Source organism: Pterocles gutturalis, unplaced genomic scaffold, assembly GCF_000699245.1.
Source record: "Pterocles gutturalis isolate BGI_N339 unplaced genomic scaffold, ASM69924v1 scaffold25745, whole genome shotgun sequence".
Taxonomy (NCBI): Eukaryota; Metazoa; Chordata; class Aves; order Pterocliformes; family Pteroclidae; genus Pterocles; species Pterocles gutturalis.
In genome coordinates, this window is record NW_010146590.1 from 1 (window position 1) to 18,538 (window position 18,538).

The window sequence follows — 18,538 nt, forward strand, 5'->3', positions numbered from 1 at the left end:
CTTTTCCAACCTTAATGATTCTGCGATTTTAGATTAGCCTTCAGCAGCTCACTTAGATTCCAAGCCACTGAAATTGAGACTGGTCTATGTGAGGCAGCACAAACCAGTCTGGGGTCAGGAACGTGCTTCCCTTTGCACCTGCCTCCCAGGTTAGATTAATGCACAACATCAAACAATACTTTATCAAATATGTCCGATATAATTTGTGTATCGGATGTTGTGGTTGGGCCATTCTCAAAACACAGATAGCATCTCAGCATTGAGGTGTGTCTTGTCACGATCCTCTTGCTTGAGCCCCACAGGCTACCATGCACTGGAGAAGGGCAAGTCCCACCTGGGCTTTTTATCCTGGACTCTCATCATTCCCTCCCTATCATTTCCTCTTGCAACAGAAAATAAAATTAACATGCTTCTATCAAGTGTAGCTCTCTCAAAGGACTGAGAAAACATTCTCAAGTGGCCTTGCCTGTAAGTAACTGATTTTCCCCATCTCACAAACTGAAAGGCTGGCAGTGTCCATTCTTGCAGAAATGTTGCAATCACAGGGCTTTGCACGAGAATGGAGCCGGGTGAACAGCAGCATATTGCCTGTCCTCCTGACACTCACCAGAAATGCTTACTCAACATGCTTTTTTCAAAGAGCCTTAGAAGTCTTAAAACTTTTGCTGAAGAGCAAAAAAATCAAGGGCAGAAAGGAAAGGAAAAAAGGAAACACGTGGTATATGCTTGCATTAGACGTACCCAAGCTATAGATAGAAGATGTGGCCTGAATTTCTCTGTCCTTTACCTACATTTTTGACAGCTTGCATTCATTGTTCCTCTGTGTCAGTGGGCTCTCATCATGACAGAGGCCATTGATAATCTCTCTTTCCTAAAACTGGCTCTGTTTCTGGGAAGAGGGGTACACCACTGATAATTAGATAGATGGTGAACAACGTTGCTGAGATTAATAAAAGGTGAGGTACTGATTAAAAAAAATCTAATTAAAAATGTTATCTATATGATTTTACATGTGGGAGAAATTAAACCAGGAGTTTATTCTACTAGTAAAATACACCAATTTAAAAGAACAAAACCAAGACAAAAATTGAATTTTAAAGGCAATTATGCATCATGCAACCAAATTAAAGAGCCTCATATAAAACTGATGCATTTAACATACCGTTTGCCATTTCACTTTTGATTTTTCGGCTTCAAACTTGGCCACCTCTTTTCGGTCTTGAACTGACACCAGCAATTTCCATATACAAAGTAAAACAATGCCAATGAGAAGGATAGCGAGGGTGACACCCACCATTATCATTGGGATATTTGGAAGCTGTGGGCAATCTGTGGAAACAAAACCAGTTATGACTATGGATATCCAGTCAATAAATGTTGGGCCATTAAACAGCCAAGAGGCATGCTGGACTTCTCATTTCTCATGCCTTTTCCTTCAAGTCCATATTGTTTTCCTCCTGCTAACCTGCTACCAGGGTTTGTGAAACTGACTGAAATTAAATTGCATTTAAGTGTTTTTAAAAATCAGTTGCTGACTTCTTCCACTACTCTTTTGCTGTTTTCATTAGCAGCTGCTGGGTACAGACCCAGATTCTGAAAAGTTAGAAAATTATTTTCAGATTTGTGTCATTATAATTCTAAAAAATAGGGCGGAGTTGACAAGATGATAACTTTTACAGTGTTACAGCTGAAGGTCTACTTCAACTGACTGATAATTCAGCATGTTGCAAAGGAAAAGATTTTACTGAGATCTATATTGGAGTAAAGACACCAATGATACCGACAAAAAAGGAGGAAACTGCATTTCACTCATGAAAACAATGAGAAAAAATCCACTATATTTGCTGAAAAGATCAGACTGAACTATTTGAAGGAATTTTGCATTTCAAGCTCTGCAATAAATTTTCACACACAACATTCCAGAGTCAAAACTAAAACTTAAGGTTTTGCATTGCCTAACACAAAGTTTGATTATTGTAATATCAAGAAGTATTGCTCATGAAGGTCATGCTACTATTTTACATTTTCTGCTGAAAAATGAAAATTATTTTCAGTCTGATTCGGCTTACATGGGTTGTGTTTCTCATTGGTTTTTTTTGCTTGATGTCATCATTTAACTAATTGATAGGGTTTGGTTTGAGCAGTGAGTTAATGCTCTGGCTACTGGTGGCATCTTGACTTTGGTGACACAAATGAAACCAATTTCTAAAGCATTCCTGGAGGTCTCATCTCAGTTCACATTTGTGTGCATCATGACTGCCACAGCACAATAGTCTCAAGGCTCAGGAGCAGAACAGCAGATAACAGCGAAGCTGATTATTGTAGAGCTGTGGGAGGGCCACCACACAGAATTTAATGAACTGTGCCTTCCTTAAGATAGTTCTTTCACTTTTTTTTTTTTTTCCCCAGATCTACTTAAAATGCATAGTAAATGTTTTTGATATAGTGAATCTTTGTCAGTGGTTTACCCTTAAATTCTTGAGTCTCAGGGGTGTAGTTTACAAAGTAAACTAGCCTTTGTTACAACCATCTTTGCTGGAATAGTAACCTGTATAAATACAGACTATTGTTCTTATGATAGAAGCTGCTTTTTTGCCTAGTGAAATCACTTTAGTTCTCATGTGTGCTAGAGAAATGCTACACAAAGTGTTAACAAAATAAATGCCATTTGTGCCAACAGAACGAGGTTGCAAATCTGCATGGCTTTCCCTAAGACATAACTAATATTTAGCACCAACTAAACTGTTTGGCAGATGAAAAGTGGTGTCTGTGTTCTCTCCTGTCTTACGTGATTAGGCACTTTAATGAAAAATCAGTAGTGAAACAACAGTAAATAAAGAGATAATGTTAAATCAAAGGATACAAAGAGATCTGTTGAGTACAATAGTTGTGCAAAATATTAAAAACATAATAATACCACAACATTAAATGTAATTATAAATATATTTAATAATTTAATCAGGTATACCCAATCAGATAGTCTTTCAGATATTTATCTGTCTGTTAAATGCATGACATTTCAAAGTGAGTTACAGTTTTCTCTTATAATGCAAAGGACATTTGGTGTAATCATGTTAGAATTGCATAGGGCTTTAGACATATTAACATACTTTTGCAGCCCAGGGATCATTCTGCCCATCTTTCGGGAAAGGCCAGCTATTTTACTACCACATTAAACAGGTACCTGTGGAGGTGCTCTTTCAGCTGGGCAGAGGAGAGCTACAAACACAACGTGGTGCAGTGCTGCTTAAAAGAGCTCAGCTTCTAGATAGCTCACTCTGCCTGTGTTTTTAAATCAGATTTCATATTAAAAAAAAAAAACACAAAAAAACAAAAAACAAAAAACAAAACCCAATATTCTTTACTTACCTTTCTGTTCTATGCCATGAATGACTGTCCTTCCCTGTTCATCCATAGCCAGTAGAAATGTGGTTATACATTCATTTTCCCCCTGCAAAGAGCAGGGAATAGATTTATCCTCTGAATAAGCTGCAGAGAGAGAGGAAAAAAACACTAATTCATCAGATCAGATGAATTTTAACATGTAATAACAAGAGAGGCTGCTGGCATCACATTTGTCACAACCTTGTCTGTGGATGGTAAAGAATCCACGAAAAGCAGAAATACCCTCAGATTTTCTACTAAATGTAATGGCTTTTCTTCCACAACAAGTGTTTTGTTTCAGATTTTTCACTTACATTTCCAAAGAACCGATCCAGGTGTTGTCAATCTGCACTGACCACTAGTGCACCTTATTAATCTGGTGTACTGTGAATTTCAATTAATTCAAAGTTCTTCCAAAATGCTTAACCACCAGCTGTCTAGGAAATGTGGTCCCCAACCATAGGACAAAGTAAACAGTACGTTCTCTTTGGTTTACAGCTACTCCTATCCTGTCTAGATGATGTTTCAGAAGTAGATAGACATACATCAAACAGCAATGGATACTGTTAGAAGGGCTGCCATTTATGTCTTCCACAGTACCCCTTGCAAAGATTAGTGTGTCCAGTATTGTTGCAACAGTAAATATAAATTAATAACAGAAAACTGTGATTCTGGGATCTTTGTGATTCCAGGGGAAGCAGATAAAAGTGACCTGAGATGACAGCCTGCCCCAGCTTATTTGTCTCTCCATTTAATGTAGATCTGCACAAAAACGTAATCAAATTTTTTTTCCAGATGATTCCTAACTGGGAAACCTTTTCTGCTGAGAAAAATTCATTCGAAGGGAACAGGGAGACAGGATGAAGCTGGCTGTGAGGGACAATATGAATAAAATAAGATGATCAAATCTTGAGAATACAGCTTGAGAGCCAGGAATGCTGTAATTCAGAGCCTAACCATCATATAGTAGTTTTACAGAGCAAAAATATCCAACCCTATAACTGTGTGCAATAATACCTGTGTGGCTGAACACTTGTTATGTTTCCATGTAACCCATGATTTAAAGCACATTGGAAACCTAGGTATGATTTCAATACATTTTTAGTAAGACTTCATAGGTTTTTATTTTTAGAATAACCTTCTCAAACATTTATTTGAAAATAATAATTTTAATCTCTCCATTATTTCTTACCCAATCAAAACTCTTACTGAAATTTCATAAGCAACTGTGCTAAAAATCTTAAGTCCTTAAACTTTAATAGCAAGAAGACTAATGAAATACAAAGTAGGAATCTGACAGGAATATGGATTTTTAAAGAAATCTATGGCACATAAAGAAAGAAGTGCTCGCTTTTTTTTTTTTTTTTTTTTTGCATATGGCTTCTTATCATAAAGTTTGATGTTACAGAAAAGACTATTAAACACCATAGAGAATATTAAAGTATAAATAGTTGACTACCCCACAGTCCTTTCTCTCCTTGTTTTAATGTGAGAATCACATCTGTTTGGATTTTAATGGAAACATGCTCTTGATCTGTGATAATCTTGTATTTAACCTGTTGCATGTCCTTAGTGGCAGAGCAATGTCTTATCTGTCAAGGTGACAGGCAGACAAGACTTGCTGATTTAACAAGATTTGTTTTTGTTAAAAGACCCACAAACTGCAGACTGAGTGTACTCAATTAATGGCACTCAGTGCCAGGTCACAATTCCAGTAACACTGTCACAAGTTTCGCAATATTTGTTATTTCCCAACTCTTTTAAGCAAGCAGATCCAAAGAATAGTATCTTGCTTTTTAAAAAAAATTCGAAAGAGAAGAGTAGTTGTTAGCTGTCCTGAAGGGAGAGAAAAACTTGCAAGCATATTCTAAGAATCATCCAGAACGCAGTAACTGCAAATGTATTAGTTATTTTTAAATTGTAATTTTTAGTTTAATGTCATAATTTGAGACCAAGGGGAGCAAAAATCTGATAATGTGCAAGGATGTAGAAATGAAAGGAGAGATATCAGTTCAGGCTATTCAGAACCCAACTTATGTTTAGCATTTCTATTTCTCTGATGCTATTTGTAGGATGAAGGCTCACTAAGAGACACTATTGCATAGATTATTTTCAGTGCATCAGCACAAAAATTTGCCTAGGTAGGAAAACTCCTGTAATTTACACCTGTGTAATTTTCTCCACTCAGCAGTGAATCATCACACTTTTCCCACTTCTGCCTGCAGCCTAATTCCATTAATTTCAATGGTATTTGAAATCACTGGAGTCACACTGGAGAAAGAATTGGGTAACAGTGGCAAGCTGGCTCCTTGAAGTGCAAAAGACTGTTTCCCAACAGATACTTAGAGCAAAGATTCAACAAAACCAAAATTGTCTATAAATTTAAAGGTCATTATGCCCTTTCTTGTTTGTCTTTTGCTCAACAAAATGCTTTTTTTTTTAACAGTTTCATCTCACTGAGTCAGAACAACAGAGCGGTGCTGTACAGAGGTTTATTCAGGCTCCAGCATCCACTTTGTTGCTGTGCTGGGAATTCGTGTGGTGTTAACACTATGGGGTAGGAAAAACCCAGATTCTCCATGGAAAGTGTAACTGTCCCTGTTGGGCTTGTGGCAGGAGGAGTCTGGTGTCCTGTGGCAGGGATGGTGGCAGGAGCCACTTTTTAGGTATGTTAGCTCCTCTTGCATAGCGAGTAGAGCAACAAGGGCTCCCCTTAGACCCAGCTGGCAAAGGGGGGATTAGCCTGATTTAATATTCAAATATTAAAAATGGATGAAAATAAACATTCAGAAGTGATGCCTGGTGTGGAGATGAGCCCAGTAAGCATGAAGCCATCAGCACCTGCAGCGCTGCTGTGCCATCCCTGGCCCTGCTGGATCCCTGGGCAGAGAGCCTGCCAGCACTGCCACTGCCCCAGTGCCCCTGCTGCAGGAAGGCAGGGACAGAAACCCACCACACCTGTGTAACCGAAGCAGAGGAGGTGGAAGGCACGTCTCAGAGGCTTTCCATGGAATGAAAATGGGGAAATGTAAAGCCTGTGCTTTTTATATTGCTCCACAGTTCCAGTTATTGGGTTGCAACACACGCATGCAAAAGAGAAAGTAAATCTGTAAGTGCTAATATTTTATTTAACCTAGAGCTATTTCTAGTTTTCAAAAAGCCTTGAAGCATTAAAGAAATGGAAATAGAAACCAGAAAGAAGCAGTATGCTACCATATGAAGTTGCTTAGTAATCTGTCTTAAATATTATGTAGTGGTCTAGTGGTGGTCAAAAATTTTTTTGTTTAGGTAATACAGTTTTGATTTTAGGATTATTTTTTTCTTTTCAAGATTATCTTTTTCCCCTCAAGACTTCTTAATGAGGTTATCTCCATGCCAAAACCAAATTCTTGTGCTATTGCACAAGCATTTTAGATGAAACACACTTTTTTTTTTTTTTTCTTCTTCCTGAGGGGTTAGGATAGGAACAGTTGTCCAGCCTTCACTACAGCAGTTGCTGTAGCTCCTGCAAATAAATTTTAAATCTAAAAAAGTAGCTGACAGTCCCAATAAGGGAAGCACAGGACATGAAAAAAAGGAAATAAGCAGGAATAGGCGATGATGCCATTCTCATATTCCTGTGACCTCTGTGTATGAACAAAGCCATGTAAGTAATTGTTCCTGCTCTTCATTAGTATTCAGTATATTTGAAAGTAGAATGTCTTCTATATTCCTAGCTACAAATATCTGCCATCTGGCAATAGCAACCTGAAAACTTTACTAACTACAGAGATACAATAAAAGTGCTCATATGTTTGTGAAGCTTGTAAAGACATTTTTATATTTAGAAACAAATCCTGATGTCTAGCAAGGCAAAGCACAACAATAATTTTAATAAAAATACAAAATTAGAATTAGTTTTCCTTGCAAGGGCAATATTTGCAACTTTTGAACTCCGTATTATGGAGTAACGTCATCAAAAAATAAAAAGGGGTAGCTTTGTTGGAAAGATATGTATCAGTGAAATTTCTGCATGCACACAGCTCGGGATGGGCTTACAACAGTTTGCAGGCACAATCCTTCGATGTGCACACAGCATTCTGCATTGTCACTCTGACTTTTCTATTTGTCTGATTTAATGCTTATGTTTATATCTGTGGTGTGGATATAAAGCACCTATGTCTTGCCTCACCCTACAATGTTATTTTGCCGTGGGATTGGGGTTAGAGTTGTCATTAGAATAAATACAGACTGCCTACTGTACAGGCAAGCACCTTCCTCCACAGGAGAGAAAAAGACTTTGATGTAGTATTTCATTTAAAGTTATATTTTCTCTCAGAGAGTACTATTTTATTCAAGGTTAGTTCCTATTCCAGAAATTCCCACTGATGGAAGGCAGTTTTGAATTACAGCGAGCAACTGAAAGATGTGCTTAGCCTTTAGCATACTAGAAATGTCTCAATAAAACCTGACAAGAAACAGAACGTCTTTGCCACAGGTTAAAGGGCTGTGTCTAGTTGCAGGCTGTAATCAAGACTCTGCATAAGGACTGGGGTCAGGTTTTGCATTTGTATGTTAAAACAAGCCACGCTGGAACTCGTGATACAGATGTGATTTAACCTCAGGGGTTTTCATTGGCCACTGATTGCAGGGACTGGTATTTATTAAATTTTGTCCTTTCTTACATAAACTCAGAAAGTAGGTGTGATCCAATGAGTTAATTAACCTGGAGGGGTTATACCAGCCCTGATATGCATTTCCTACATACCACAGAAGAACTGTAGACAGACAGCAATTGCCTTATGAGCCTTAATGTAATTCCACATCGGAAAAATGAGGCTACTTTCAAATATAAAATTACTGAAAATGGAAACTATCACTAATCGTGCCCACACAGAAAAGGAAGATGGAGTGTACAAACCCTCTACAGTGCTGACAGTTGCATCGACCAATTTGCATTTTTCACTGCATTCTCCTGGTGACTTGTCATCGGAAGCCAAGTGACATTCCACACAGCTCCTGCAGAAAATAATTCAGCAGTTCATCAATCTCTGCCTGTCACAAAGCAACACTATAAAAGCCACCAAGTATGCATCTGCATTTTAAAAAGAAGCTAAACAAAAGCTCTTGTGCTATGGATACAGTAGTTCTTGGAAATATGATAGGCATTGCCACCAAAAAAACCCCAACGCAGCCAAAATAAAAAAAACCCACCTGAATAAAGGTATTGTGGATAAGCACTCTCTTGTCCTCTTTTCTCTCCCAGCTTATTAGCTACCAGACAGAACCCCAGGCAATATTATTCATGTAAGTCTATCAAAGACATGGGGTTACTCACACATAATATTCATTTTTAAAAATAAATATCCTGAACTAAGTTCACACTAACTACCAGCCAAACGAATGCCTATCAGATGAACAATATCTGAAATCGACTTCAGGGAGATCAAGCAGGGGCACCTAATATGGGTGTTCCTTTGATGAAAGTCTATTGAATAATGTATTAAAACACTATTCAGGTGTCTCAACAGATGTCTCTTGAATATGACTACTTGTCTCAGGAATTACTTACTTAGATCCTAATTATACTAATGCAGTTTATTGGAAAATTATTTACTTTATTTAATGGTAGAATTACTGAAATACTATTTTAAAGCACAGAGTTTAAACCAATTCCTTTAGAAGTCTCTCAAAATCTTCCCAGAAATTCAATTAGGATTTTAATGAGTCCAGAGTTTATTCACAGAAAAAAGAAACAACAAAGAGAATTCATATATGAAATTTTTGGATGCAAAATGGATCTTGCTGATTCTTCACAAATAGCTTCAGCCAGATTGAGGGGCTGAGACTGTGAGAAGCAGCCTGAAGGACCGACTGCCTAAAGAAAATAAAAGAGAAGAACTGCAACAAAACGTGACAAAAAAAGCCGGCTGTCTCCTGTTACATTGAGTTACATATATCTATGGGAATATGCTGAGGCTGCTGAGATTATCTTCATGGGATGGAGATGACCTTATCACTCGCTCTGGAGATGGCAAGCAGTAAAAGCAAACGGGTAATGGGATAGCCTCAATCTCATGGAGACAACTTCAGTGTTGTTGTTAGTTTTGTCATATTTGCCATGTTTCTCGTACTAGTGCTCTTTTTCTCAGCTGCCTAGCCTTTGACTTCCATCCCCCTCTGACCTGGTCTCTCAGCTCTCTCAGTTACCCTACCCAGGTATTCCTAGTGTGCTCTCTTTTGGCTTTCCCTGCCCTGCGTTGCAGCAAGGAAAGGCACTGAAACAGAGAGAAAAGATCCGACACTGCATACAATATGTGTTTAAATAGGCTAATGTAATGCCCATCATGTAACTTTATATTTCTTATTCTCTGACAAACTGGGCAGAGCAAAGCAGCAGCATTGTCCATCGTGTTTAGAGCCATTGCATGCAGTTCTCTTTACTTAAAGCTTCGAACAAACTGATAGGCTCGCTTTTGTGGGTCAAACTTAGCACTAACATAAATGATGATTTAATCACATGCCATAGAATAGCTTCTCATCTCAGATGTAATGTAGACTGCAGCAACAGGCATGCAAATACACTGGTGGAGAGCTGGTATGGAAGAGAAATGAGCCTCAACTCTTATTTAAAGTAGACGCAACGTTGTCATGAAATATTAATGCAACTTACACTGACTTGGTGCTCAACAAGCAATACTAGGGTCATTAATAACACATATTCTGTGAAGCCCAATTCAACTTTTAGCTTAAATTTCTACTGAAGACTGCTTGTTTTGGACTGACTTTAGCCCTGCAAGTTCTCACGTAATACAAGCATAAGCATGGGTATACTTAGAGTGGTCAGCTTTATGTCACATGTATTTTTGGTTGCTTTTCCTGTCATGGACTGTATCATGCACCATGCATCACATCTGGAAAGCTACATAAATTTTGTATGCTCTGTGAATAGAAGACATTTCATCATTTACGATCAATTTATCATGGACTTATACATGACATGCAGCTATCCACTGATTTCATCCCCAGACTATGACCTAGTTTATCATAGTTGGGCCTCTTTAATTCATCCAAGCTTAGCTGACTTGGGACTATTTGCACATGTGCAAAGCTTGAACAGACAGCATGACCTTATTAATTTGTATGTATGAGAACGGTAATACAAATGCCAAATGTTTCTTAGTCCTCATTTTTGCTGTAGTAGCTATGCTGGGATGTTTTCATTCTGTACTGTGGGCTGGAAAGAGATTAATCTGTATTTTTCTGATGTTACCATGTAAGGCCACCATTCTGATTAGTTGTACAGCCAGGGACAGCAGTGGAAGTGTGATGTTTTACTTGTGCTGCTTGAAGGTGAATAAATTGTTTTCCATAAAGTTCAGTTGTACTAGAGTAATGCTGATAACTGACTATTACTACCTCTCTCAAAGAGTGAAGGAGCTCTTGAGTTCTGGTCTGTAAATCCAGTTTACAGTAGCAGCAGTAAGCACACAGCAGAGGCAGTATAGCAAATAGATACCTGGATGACGCAAACATTAGAAATGTAAAACTAGCACATTACCGCCTGGAACTGCAAGGGTCACCGCAAAGAGGGCATTTTTCACATGTTTGTCCTGAAGCCCCAGGATGGGTGCAAGCACACAACCCACAGATACATTCGCCTCTCCCACTGCACAGCGTCCCATCTTCAGCAATGCAGGCGCTGGTGTCAGTTGTGCAATTACAGTATTCACCAGTCCATCCACTGTGACACATGCATTCCCCACAATCACAGTCACCATTGCCTGGAAAAACATTTATTATACTTCAGATTAGTCTCTTAATATGAATGTGAATGATGGTCTCTAAAATCATTCTCCTTAATAGCAGATACTTTCATCTCTCCAACTCTTCTCACTCTTGAACATCCCTCTTCCTCCCCCAGTGTTTTCAGTTTCAAGTCAGAGGATCAAATTTTCTCTTAGGCTGGCTGTAAGCCAGTGTAGCTCCATTCTCTTCACTGAAGTCCTCCACAGAGATCTTATCTCCCAGCAGTACATAACCTAATGGGTAAATCCTCTTTCATAATAATTTCAGCCTATCTATTCAGCACAATCTCATGGCTGGCTCCTGCCAATTTAATGCTACTCCCACTGATTCAAGAGAATCACTTCTGATTTATAATGGTATAGCCCAAGAAAAAATTATAAATACAAGTTCTCAAATTCTGATTGTATCTTACTAAGATACACCAAGAATCATTGAGGTTACTTGGTTAAAATTATAAAAATACTAGAATTATCCTAAAAGTGATTAATTAAGATGGCTATGCTTTGATAATTATGTCAGAGTGAAATTGTACACTGGCTGACACTGGTGTCTGTCAATATAAATAATCTACAGCCATTAAAAGTCTGCCCCAGTGTGATGACAGCTAATATGCTTCAATAAAGCTATGACAACTTAGACTAACTATGGAGCAGTTAGAGGTATCTCATTTTAAAATTTGAAAACAGGTTTAATAATTGTTTATTGTTTTAAATCTAAAGATCATTCAGAAATAGTAAATGATGCTTTATACAGAACTGATTGTAATTGAATATATGATGAAAATACAGATTCACAAGCTCATAGCTGAGGGTGAGACAATCAAGTTCTAAAATGCAGACAGTAAAAACAGCATAAAGGGACCGTACCTCCGCACTGGAGCCCTCTGTGTCTCACACACGAGAAGTCATCGCACTCACAGCGTGGCCCGTACACCTTTCCGTACAGGGATGGGTGGCAAACACACTGCCCACAGTAGCAGTCGCCTCTCCCACTGCAGGAGCTCTGCTCTGCTGAGCCCTTGCAGGAGCTGGCGCCAAGGGAGCTCTCGTTGCATTCGCAGTGTGGCCCCACGTACCCTGGGCTGCAGACGCACACCCCACACTCAAAAGACCCTTTCCCTTTGTTGCATTTTGGGCTATTCATCTCAGCCTTTGCCTGACAGTTACAGCTGCATTGGGGATGAATTTCCATTTCCAGCGTGTCACTGAGTCCTACTGGTTTTATCACAATATGCCTTCTGGCTGTTTCACAAGAGGATAGACTTACAGTCACGTTGAAAGAGATCTGAAAGAAAAAACAGTGGCTGCTCAGAGCTGCTGGTCTGCGGAGTACTCTGGAACCACATGCAGAGGACAGAACAAGAGGGTCATAGGTATTGCCTGCTTTTTTTGTAACTTGTTTACAGGAAGATTATTTGCTAAAGAGCAAACTCTCTACCTTAGTATTGTAAATTCTCTGGAATTCATGTCTATTGAGAATTTGTTCTTTACTTACTGTGTCTCCCACTTTCACATGCGAGCATTTCCTCTGATGTGGGAAAAGGGTCCCGTTGTTACAGATGGCCATGAAAGAGAGATTGAGCCCTTCCGTCTCTCCCAAAACCTCCAGCTCCACCTCAGATCTCAGCTCCTTAAAGGACAAATGTGTGAGATTAATGGAGTGATAACACTGACAAGTGCTGCTAATGCCCCAACCTATACCACAGGAGTAAATTTGTGAGTTTAGCACTTTATTTACAGACTTCTCTCTTGCAAGAAGAATGGAGAATGAGCAAAACAATAAGTGCCTACAGAACCAGCTTTCAGTGGAAAGCAATGGTGGTATCAGTTTAATATCTGTTATCATAGGGCTTATTTCCTGCCCTTGCAGGACAGTAAATTCAGTCTTTTATTAAATCATCTTTCATCACTAAGTGCTCTGCTGACTTGATACATGTTATCATGGGGCTATCTGTTATCATGGGGCAGGACAGTAAATTCAGTCTTTTATTAAATCATCTTTCATCACTAAGTGCTCTGCTGACTTGATACAGGTTTTCCTTTATCTCTGGTCTTACCAAGGAACAGAATTTTGTCCCTGATTGCATTGCTAGCACTGATTACCCAGCCTGTGTCAATATTGCTCCCCATGTATCTCTCCTGGTAGAATCAAACCTCACAATCTCTCTCATGGCAGGGCGGGCTGCGAGCTCAGTTTTGCCTCAGTGTGGGGCCTTCATGACTGAGCTCAATGTTTCCAGGGCCAGAGCCAGAGTCAAGTCCCATGGTGAGCTTCCACAGCCAGGGGGAAGCTTCTTCTCCCAATGGAAATTCCTGCTTCATGAGCTCTCAGTGCTATTTCAAGTTGTATTCAACAATGTACTAATTTCTTAAATAATTTGTTCAATCAAACTTTCATTTCTTAAGTTAAATACTTACTTCCTGAACTCTCTCACACACAAGTTTTTATATTTAACTCTTGAAAATATTTTATAGCAACTTTGCTTACATAGCTTAGCCTTAATCCAAAGCCTATGGTAGACCATGGGGAAATGCCCTATGACTTCATTGGACTGTGGATCCAGTAAATGGAAATTTTTCAAAAGTACCTTAGCAATTGCTGAGCGAAAGTCTCACTGACTTGTCTTTGTGCTCTTCTGAGCTTAATTGCTTTACAAAATACCCCCTGCACTTCAATCAGAGCATGAGGAGCTTTACTTCAGTGAGTCATTTTATATACTTCATGAGGCATCAGGATGACTCACTGGAGTGAAGGTCTGGTGGGGCAAAACAAACTAAAAGTAGAATAGGTATAAACCTGCATTAGACAACAACTCCCTGTCCTTTGTACGTGTCCTGGATTCCCTGGAAATTTGTCTTAGGGTTGTGTTTTATGGGTTTTTTTTAAACATCTTCTCATTTGGAAAACCTTGTCAGTAAACCAGAGCACTGTAATGAAGGACAGCAACACATCATGCAAGACACATTCATGTAATACCCAGAGTTCTTTCCAGCACACAGCCAGAGCAGTAAAACTGTGTACTGGGCACCATGTTGGTAACCTTGGCAGCTCCAGGTATGTCCAGTTTTCCCTTCATATTTGTTTTAGAGTTAGGTGCTTATGTTGCTATTGAAACAATGCAGAGATTCCAAGATAGTGATTTGTTTGCAATAGCTGGGCTCTCACAAAAGGACCAAATATAGCAAACCTCTAGATAAAACTGTGAATGTTGGTATGTGCTAATGTTACAGAAAACACCATCAAATAGTCTCTTTTCCACCAGCTGCAAAACTAACTACGAGGCTTAAACAGAGTGCAACTGTGAGAGAAAATTAAATGCTGATGAACACCAAGTCATAATACTTTGAATCCTGGTGTCTGTTCTGGGTCATTTGATCATACCTTGCTGTTGTGAAAGGTCACAATACGCACCTTACACAACCAAAAATGAATGCATAAACCGAGATAAACTCCAGTTTCTTACAACTTAATATCTACGAGGACTTCTAATGGTGTTTTAAAATTACTAAGCTGCCTGGCCATAGTTTGGGGACCACCAGCATTCAGTTTAGTGAGCTTTAAACCATTCACAGAGAAACAACTATAGATAAAAAAAATTTTCTGAATGAAACAACAGACAAAGCAGTGTTACCAACTTGTGCCCTTGTGTTACCTGCCCTGTTTAATATTTCTTTGCTCCTGTTTTCCTGTAAGTGAAAAAGGAACCAAGCACTGGGAAAAAAAAGAGTGGAATTTTTCTGAAATTTTAAAATCCTTGAATAACTTTAATCAAACAGCCTGATATCTGTCACAATGCAATTTAGCCTACAGCTCTGCAACACAAAGTTATGCAGAATTCAATGTTAAACAAAGCAGGCAGAAATATGCTTACAGAAGAAAATGAATCATACTTGGGAAGGAATACAAGAACTCCTTGTAACAAATATTTTGACAGCTCAGACTTTCTTAACTTGCTTACTTCCTCTCTGAAGCTTTTAGATAGCAACACATGGTGAATGGTATTAGGAAACCTTGTGTTTGTACAGCAAGCAAAGACTCAAAGGCACTTTAAAAGCGATGAAAGATTTATCCAAACTGAGCTCTTGGGGGTGGGAAATAGTTATTTAATCCTTTTTTTGTGGGTGAAGAAACAGAGACATCAGGTGTTGAATTACACTGCTGAGGGTATCATGAGAGGGCTGTGACAAAAATTGAATTAGATCTTCTGTTTTACATGTGATTTTTAACCCCCATTTCTCCCTTCCCAGGCAAAAAAATATTCGGATGTCTTCACTTAATGTCAAATAAGGTGGTTTTCAGTGTTTATTGCTTGGAAGATTTTCAATCATGAAGCAATAAGATTGTTAACCTTTAAGGTTAAGTGTAATAAAATGGGCTCCGGGAAATTTTGAGTGTGACATGTTGCTACTTGTACACTTTGTACATCTTGAAATGTATGTGGGATTTGAAGAACCTGTGAGCAACTCTGGTGCATGGTCCAGACATGCTGTACCTGAATGACAACGCCAGGAGTTGCAGCCTGAAGGCAGGAGCACCCTTCCTGCACCCGCCTTCCTGCTGCTATGGGAGGGGAGCGAGCACCGAGCTCAGAGCCCCCCCAGGATCCTGCCCACAGCATGGCTGAACCCGGGACCTCCCAAAACAATGCAGGAGCTGCACCGAGGTCACCACTGTCAGCTCTGGGAGATGATCTCAAGCACACAGCAGCTAAAAAGCCAGCAGCGTCCTGGGCGTCATGCACAGGATGCTGAAAACAAGACAGACGGCATAATTTTGCTTCTGTATAAACCTTAGTGTGCCCTGCCTTGTGTGTTGCAACCTCTTCTGCTCACTGGAGTCAGGGGAGGTAAAGAGAAGGTCAGCTAAAGTCACCAAAGGGATGGAGCAGCTGAGGAGAGACTTAAAAGGCTGAGATTGTCCAATTTGGAGAGAAGGTTGGGGTGGAGGGAAGGTGTCTCAGTGATAAAACATTATGAAATCATTAAGACATGAAGATAAGGTGAATGCTGAGCTGTTGTTCACCAAACCTGCCAACACCAGAACTAAGGTGCACTCAGTGAAACTTCGAAGCATAGGGAGTAGTTTAAAACGGGAAAAAGAAACATGTATCTTGACACAGTGCAACTGAACTCCTTTTTGCCATGGGAGGCAATGGAGACTGAAAATACCAGAAAGTTCAAAAAGGACAGCAGGAAAAAAAAATCTTAGACAACAGGTAGCTCTAAGGGGAAGAGGCCAAGATGTACTCTCCACCTTTCCAGTGTTCCAGCGAGGCAGAAGATGCCATGACACTGCAATTAGAGGAAGCACTGTGCTGCACTTACCACAATGTTACAGCAAAGGCAGCAGGACACAGCACCGGGACAATTATTTTATGTTTTTCCATTATTCACTCAACAACAAAATGGTATTTCAGTTGTTAAATGTAGGAACCTCTGTCTATACATTCGAGTGCCAGCCTCAGGAAATCCTGATAAGAACCAGATGTGACTAACAACAAGCAGGACTCCAGAAGCGAAATCCTGGTGCCACTGTTTAGCAATAGCTTTGCTTGTGTAAAGACTTCCCATCATATTTATTACAATGTGTAGACTCCCAAGGTTAACCTTAAAGTTCTTTGCTTATTTAATTTTCCATAAGATAAAGAATCTTCTGTTATTCTGTATTTCCTTTAAAAATTATAACTCTCCAACTGCATTGCTTTTATAAGAGTTATAAGAATTTGGTTTGCCTTCCTATCATCAAGACCAAAATAATTTTGGGAATAATGATGATCATCTTATTCAGGTGACTGGAGGAAGAGCAGAAAAAAAAAAAAAAAAAGGAAAGAAACGGAAACTCTTTGCAATGAGTTATTTGGCATTGTAGCCAACTGGTAGAGCACTTTTTTTTAATAAAAAGGGGCTGAGATGGAAGAGAGAAATCTATAGTATATCAGCATATATGTAAATTAAAACATCTGTGTAAAGACATGTAAAACTGCCTAAATACCCTTACAGAAGAGAACCAGGCAGCCAGGATGCATTTTGCAAACAAAGCTCTGAAGAGCAGCACTGTGTTTATGTTCCTGTCAGCTTCTTGGTATTATCTAAACAAACCTATTCAAGTCTTAGTATTATCTAAACAAACCCATTTCACGTCCTGTTCTGCTGTTCTGCTTTTTGAAAACCTAGGACTAGCCTCACAGGGGCAGCATCAAATTGCTAAAGCACAGAACAGCACAGGATAGTGCTTTTTTTCCCCTGATATTCCTGCAGAGCAATTGTACATCTGCTCTGGTGACAGCTACAGATGGGAAGAGAGTTGAGTCCTTGTTGAAGTATGGAACTGGGACACCTGAATACCTATATTAAAGAGGGCTTAAGAGTAGGTGTGAAATACAGGGCTATGAAGAAGGCAAGACAGATGAGACACTGATGTGAATTTAGCATTCCAGCAGAACTAAGGAATGACAGAAGGTTATAGGAATTTTGTTTCTGTGCTCACTTAATCTTCAGAGTGAACACAACTTTTCTTGTTAAGGTCAGCATCTAAGCATGATGTTCTTGTAATCAGTGCAGAAAAAGAATCAAAAAATACACTTGCTTTTACCAAACTGCAATCTAATTTTGAAAATATAGACATGCAGGAAGGAAACACTTTACCTGATATGCAGCAATGATCAACTGGAGAACATTTCCAGAATCCTTCTGTAGTCGTCCAACAGTAGCTCCAGGAATTAGCTTTGCATAGTTCTGAAAAATTTAAATAAATAAATAAATAAATAAAGGACTAAGTGTCAAGGTAGGTGACAAGGAGCTAGCATCTGTAAAAGAATGAAAGATATTGGAGCCAACTGAAATAAATAACTGTGACATTTTCAAAGACCCTTGGAGACTCAGTGACACGCATCCTATTGAAAAACTTATGGAGAAGTGCTAGTTTCACTGAAAATTAGTGGGACATATATTGCTAAATCACCTCTGTGCACCTGGAAGTTTGATACTATAGTGTTTTTCAGCTATAATATTTCAAATTTAGAATGAAGATACATTCTGTCAACAGTTATGTTTTTCTACAATAAAAATAACCACAACCTGATTCAGTTACTCTACTGTTTCTTTACTATTTGAGAATCTTGGACCCTACATTCAATATATTTGCAAGCAACTGAGCATCTTCTGGTTAGTGAGGACACAGAAGTTAAGAAGTTTAAACTAGGGGCTACAAGAACTTTGAACGAAGGCCTTTAAAAAACTGCTGCTGGTTTATGACTGATGTAACACCCCACATGTATCCCACTATTCTGTGGCTATGATTGATTATTTACTTTACATTAATAATATAGTCCCAATTTAACAATTTATTTCAGTGATGTTTTCTTTTC

The 18,538-nt window shown here is 39.0% G+C and overlaps 1 protein-coding gene across 1 annotated transcript in view; it reads right to left on the minus strand.

Moving 5' to 3' along the window:
* Positions 1-1,162: 1,162 nt before the first annotated feature.
* The window catches only part of ITGB6 (integrin, beta 6), a gene marked incomplete at its 3' end in the record, with an annotated part of 29,891 nt that continues 12,515 nt past the window's right edge, over positions 1,163-18,538 (minus strand). The window contains exons 8-14 of the mRNA XM_010085803.1: positions 17,817-17,906; positions 12,667-12,801; positions 12,039-12,456; positions 10,925-11,147; positions 8,285-8,382; positions 3,370-3,489; positions 1,163-1,329 (exon numbers count right to left, since the gene is read on the minus strand). Coding sequence (XP_010084105.1) covers positions 1,163-1,329; positions 3,370-3,489; positions 8,285-8,382; positions 10,925-11,147; positions 12,039-12,456; positions 12,667-12,801; positions 17,817-17,906 — 1,251 coding nt within the window. The remainder of the gene's footprint in view (positions 1,330-3,369; positions 3,490-8,284; positions 8,383-10,924; positions 11,148-12,038; positions 12,457-12,666; positions 12,802-17,816; positions 17,907-18,538) is intronic.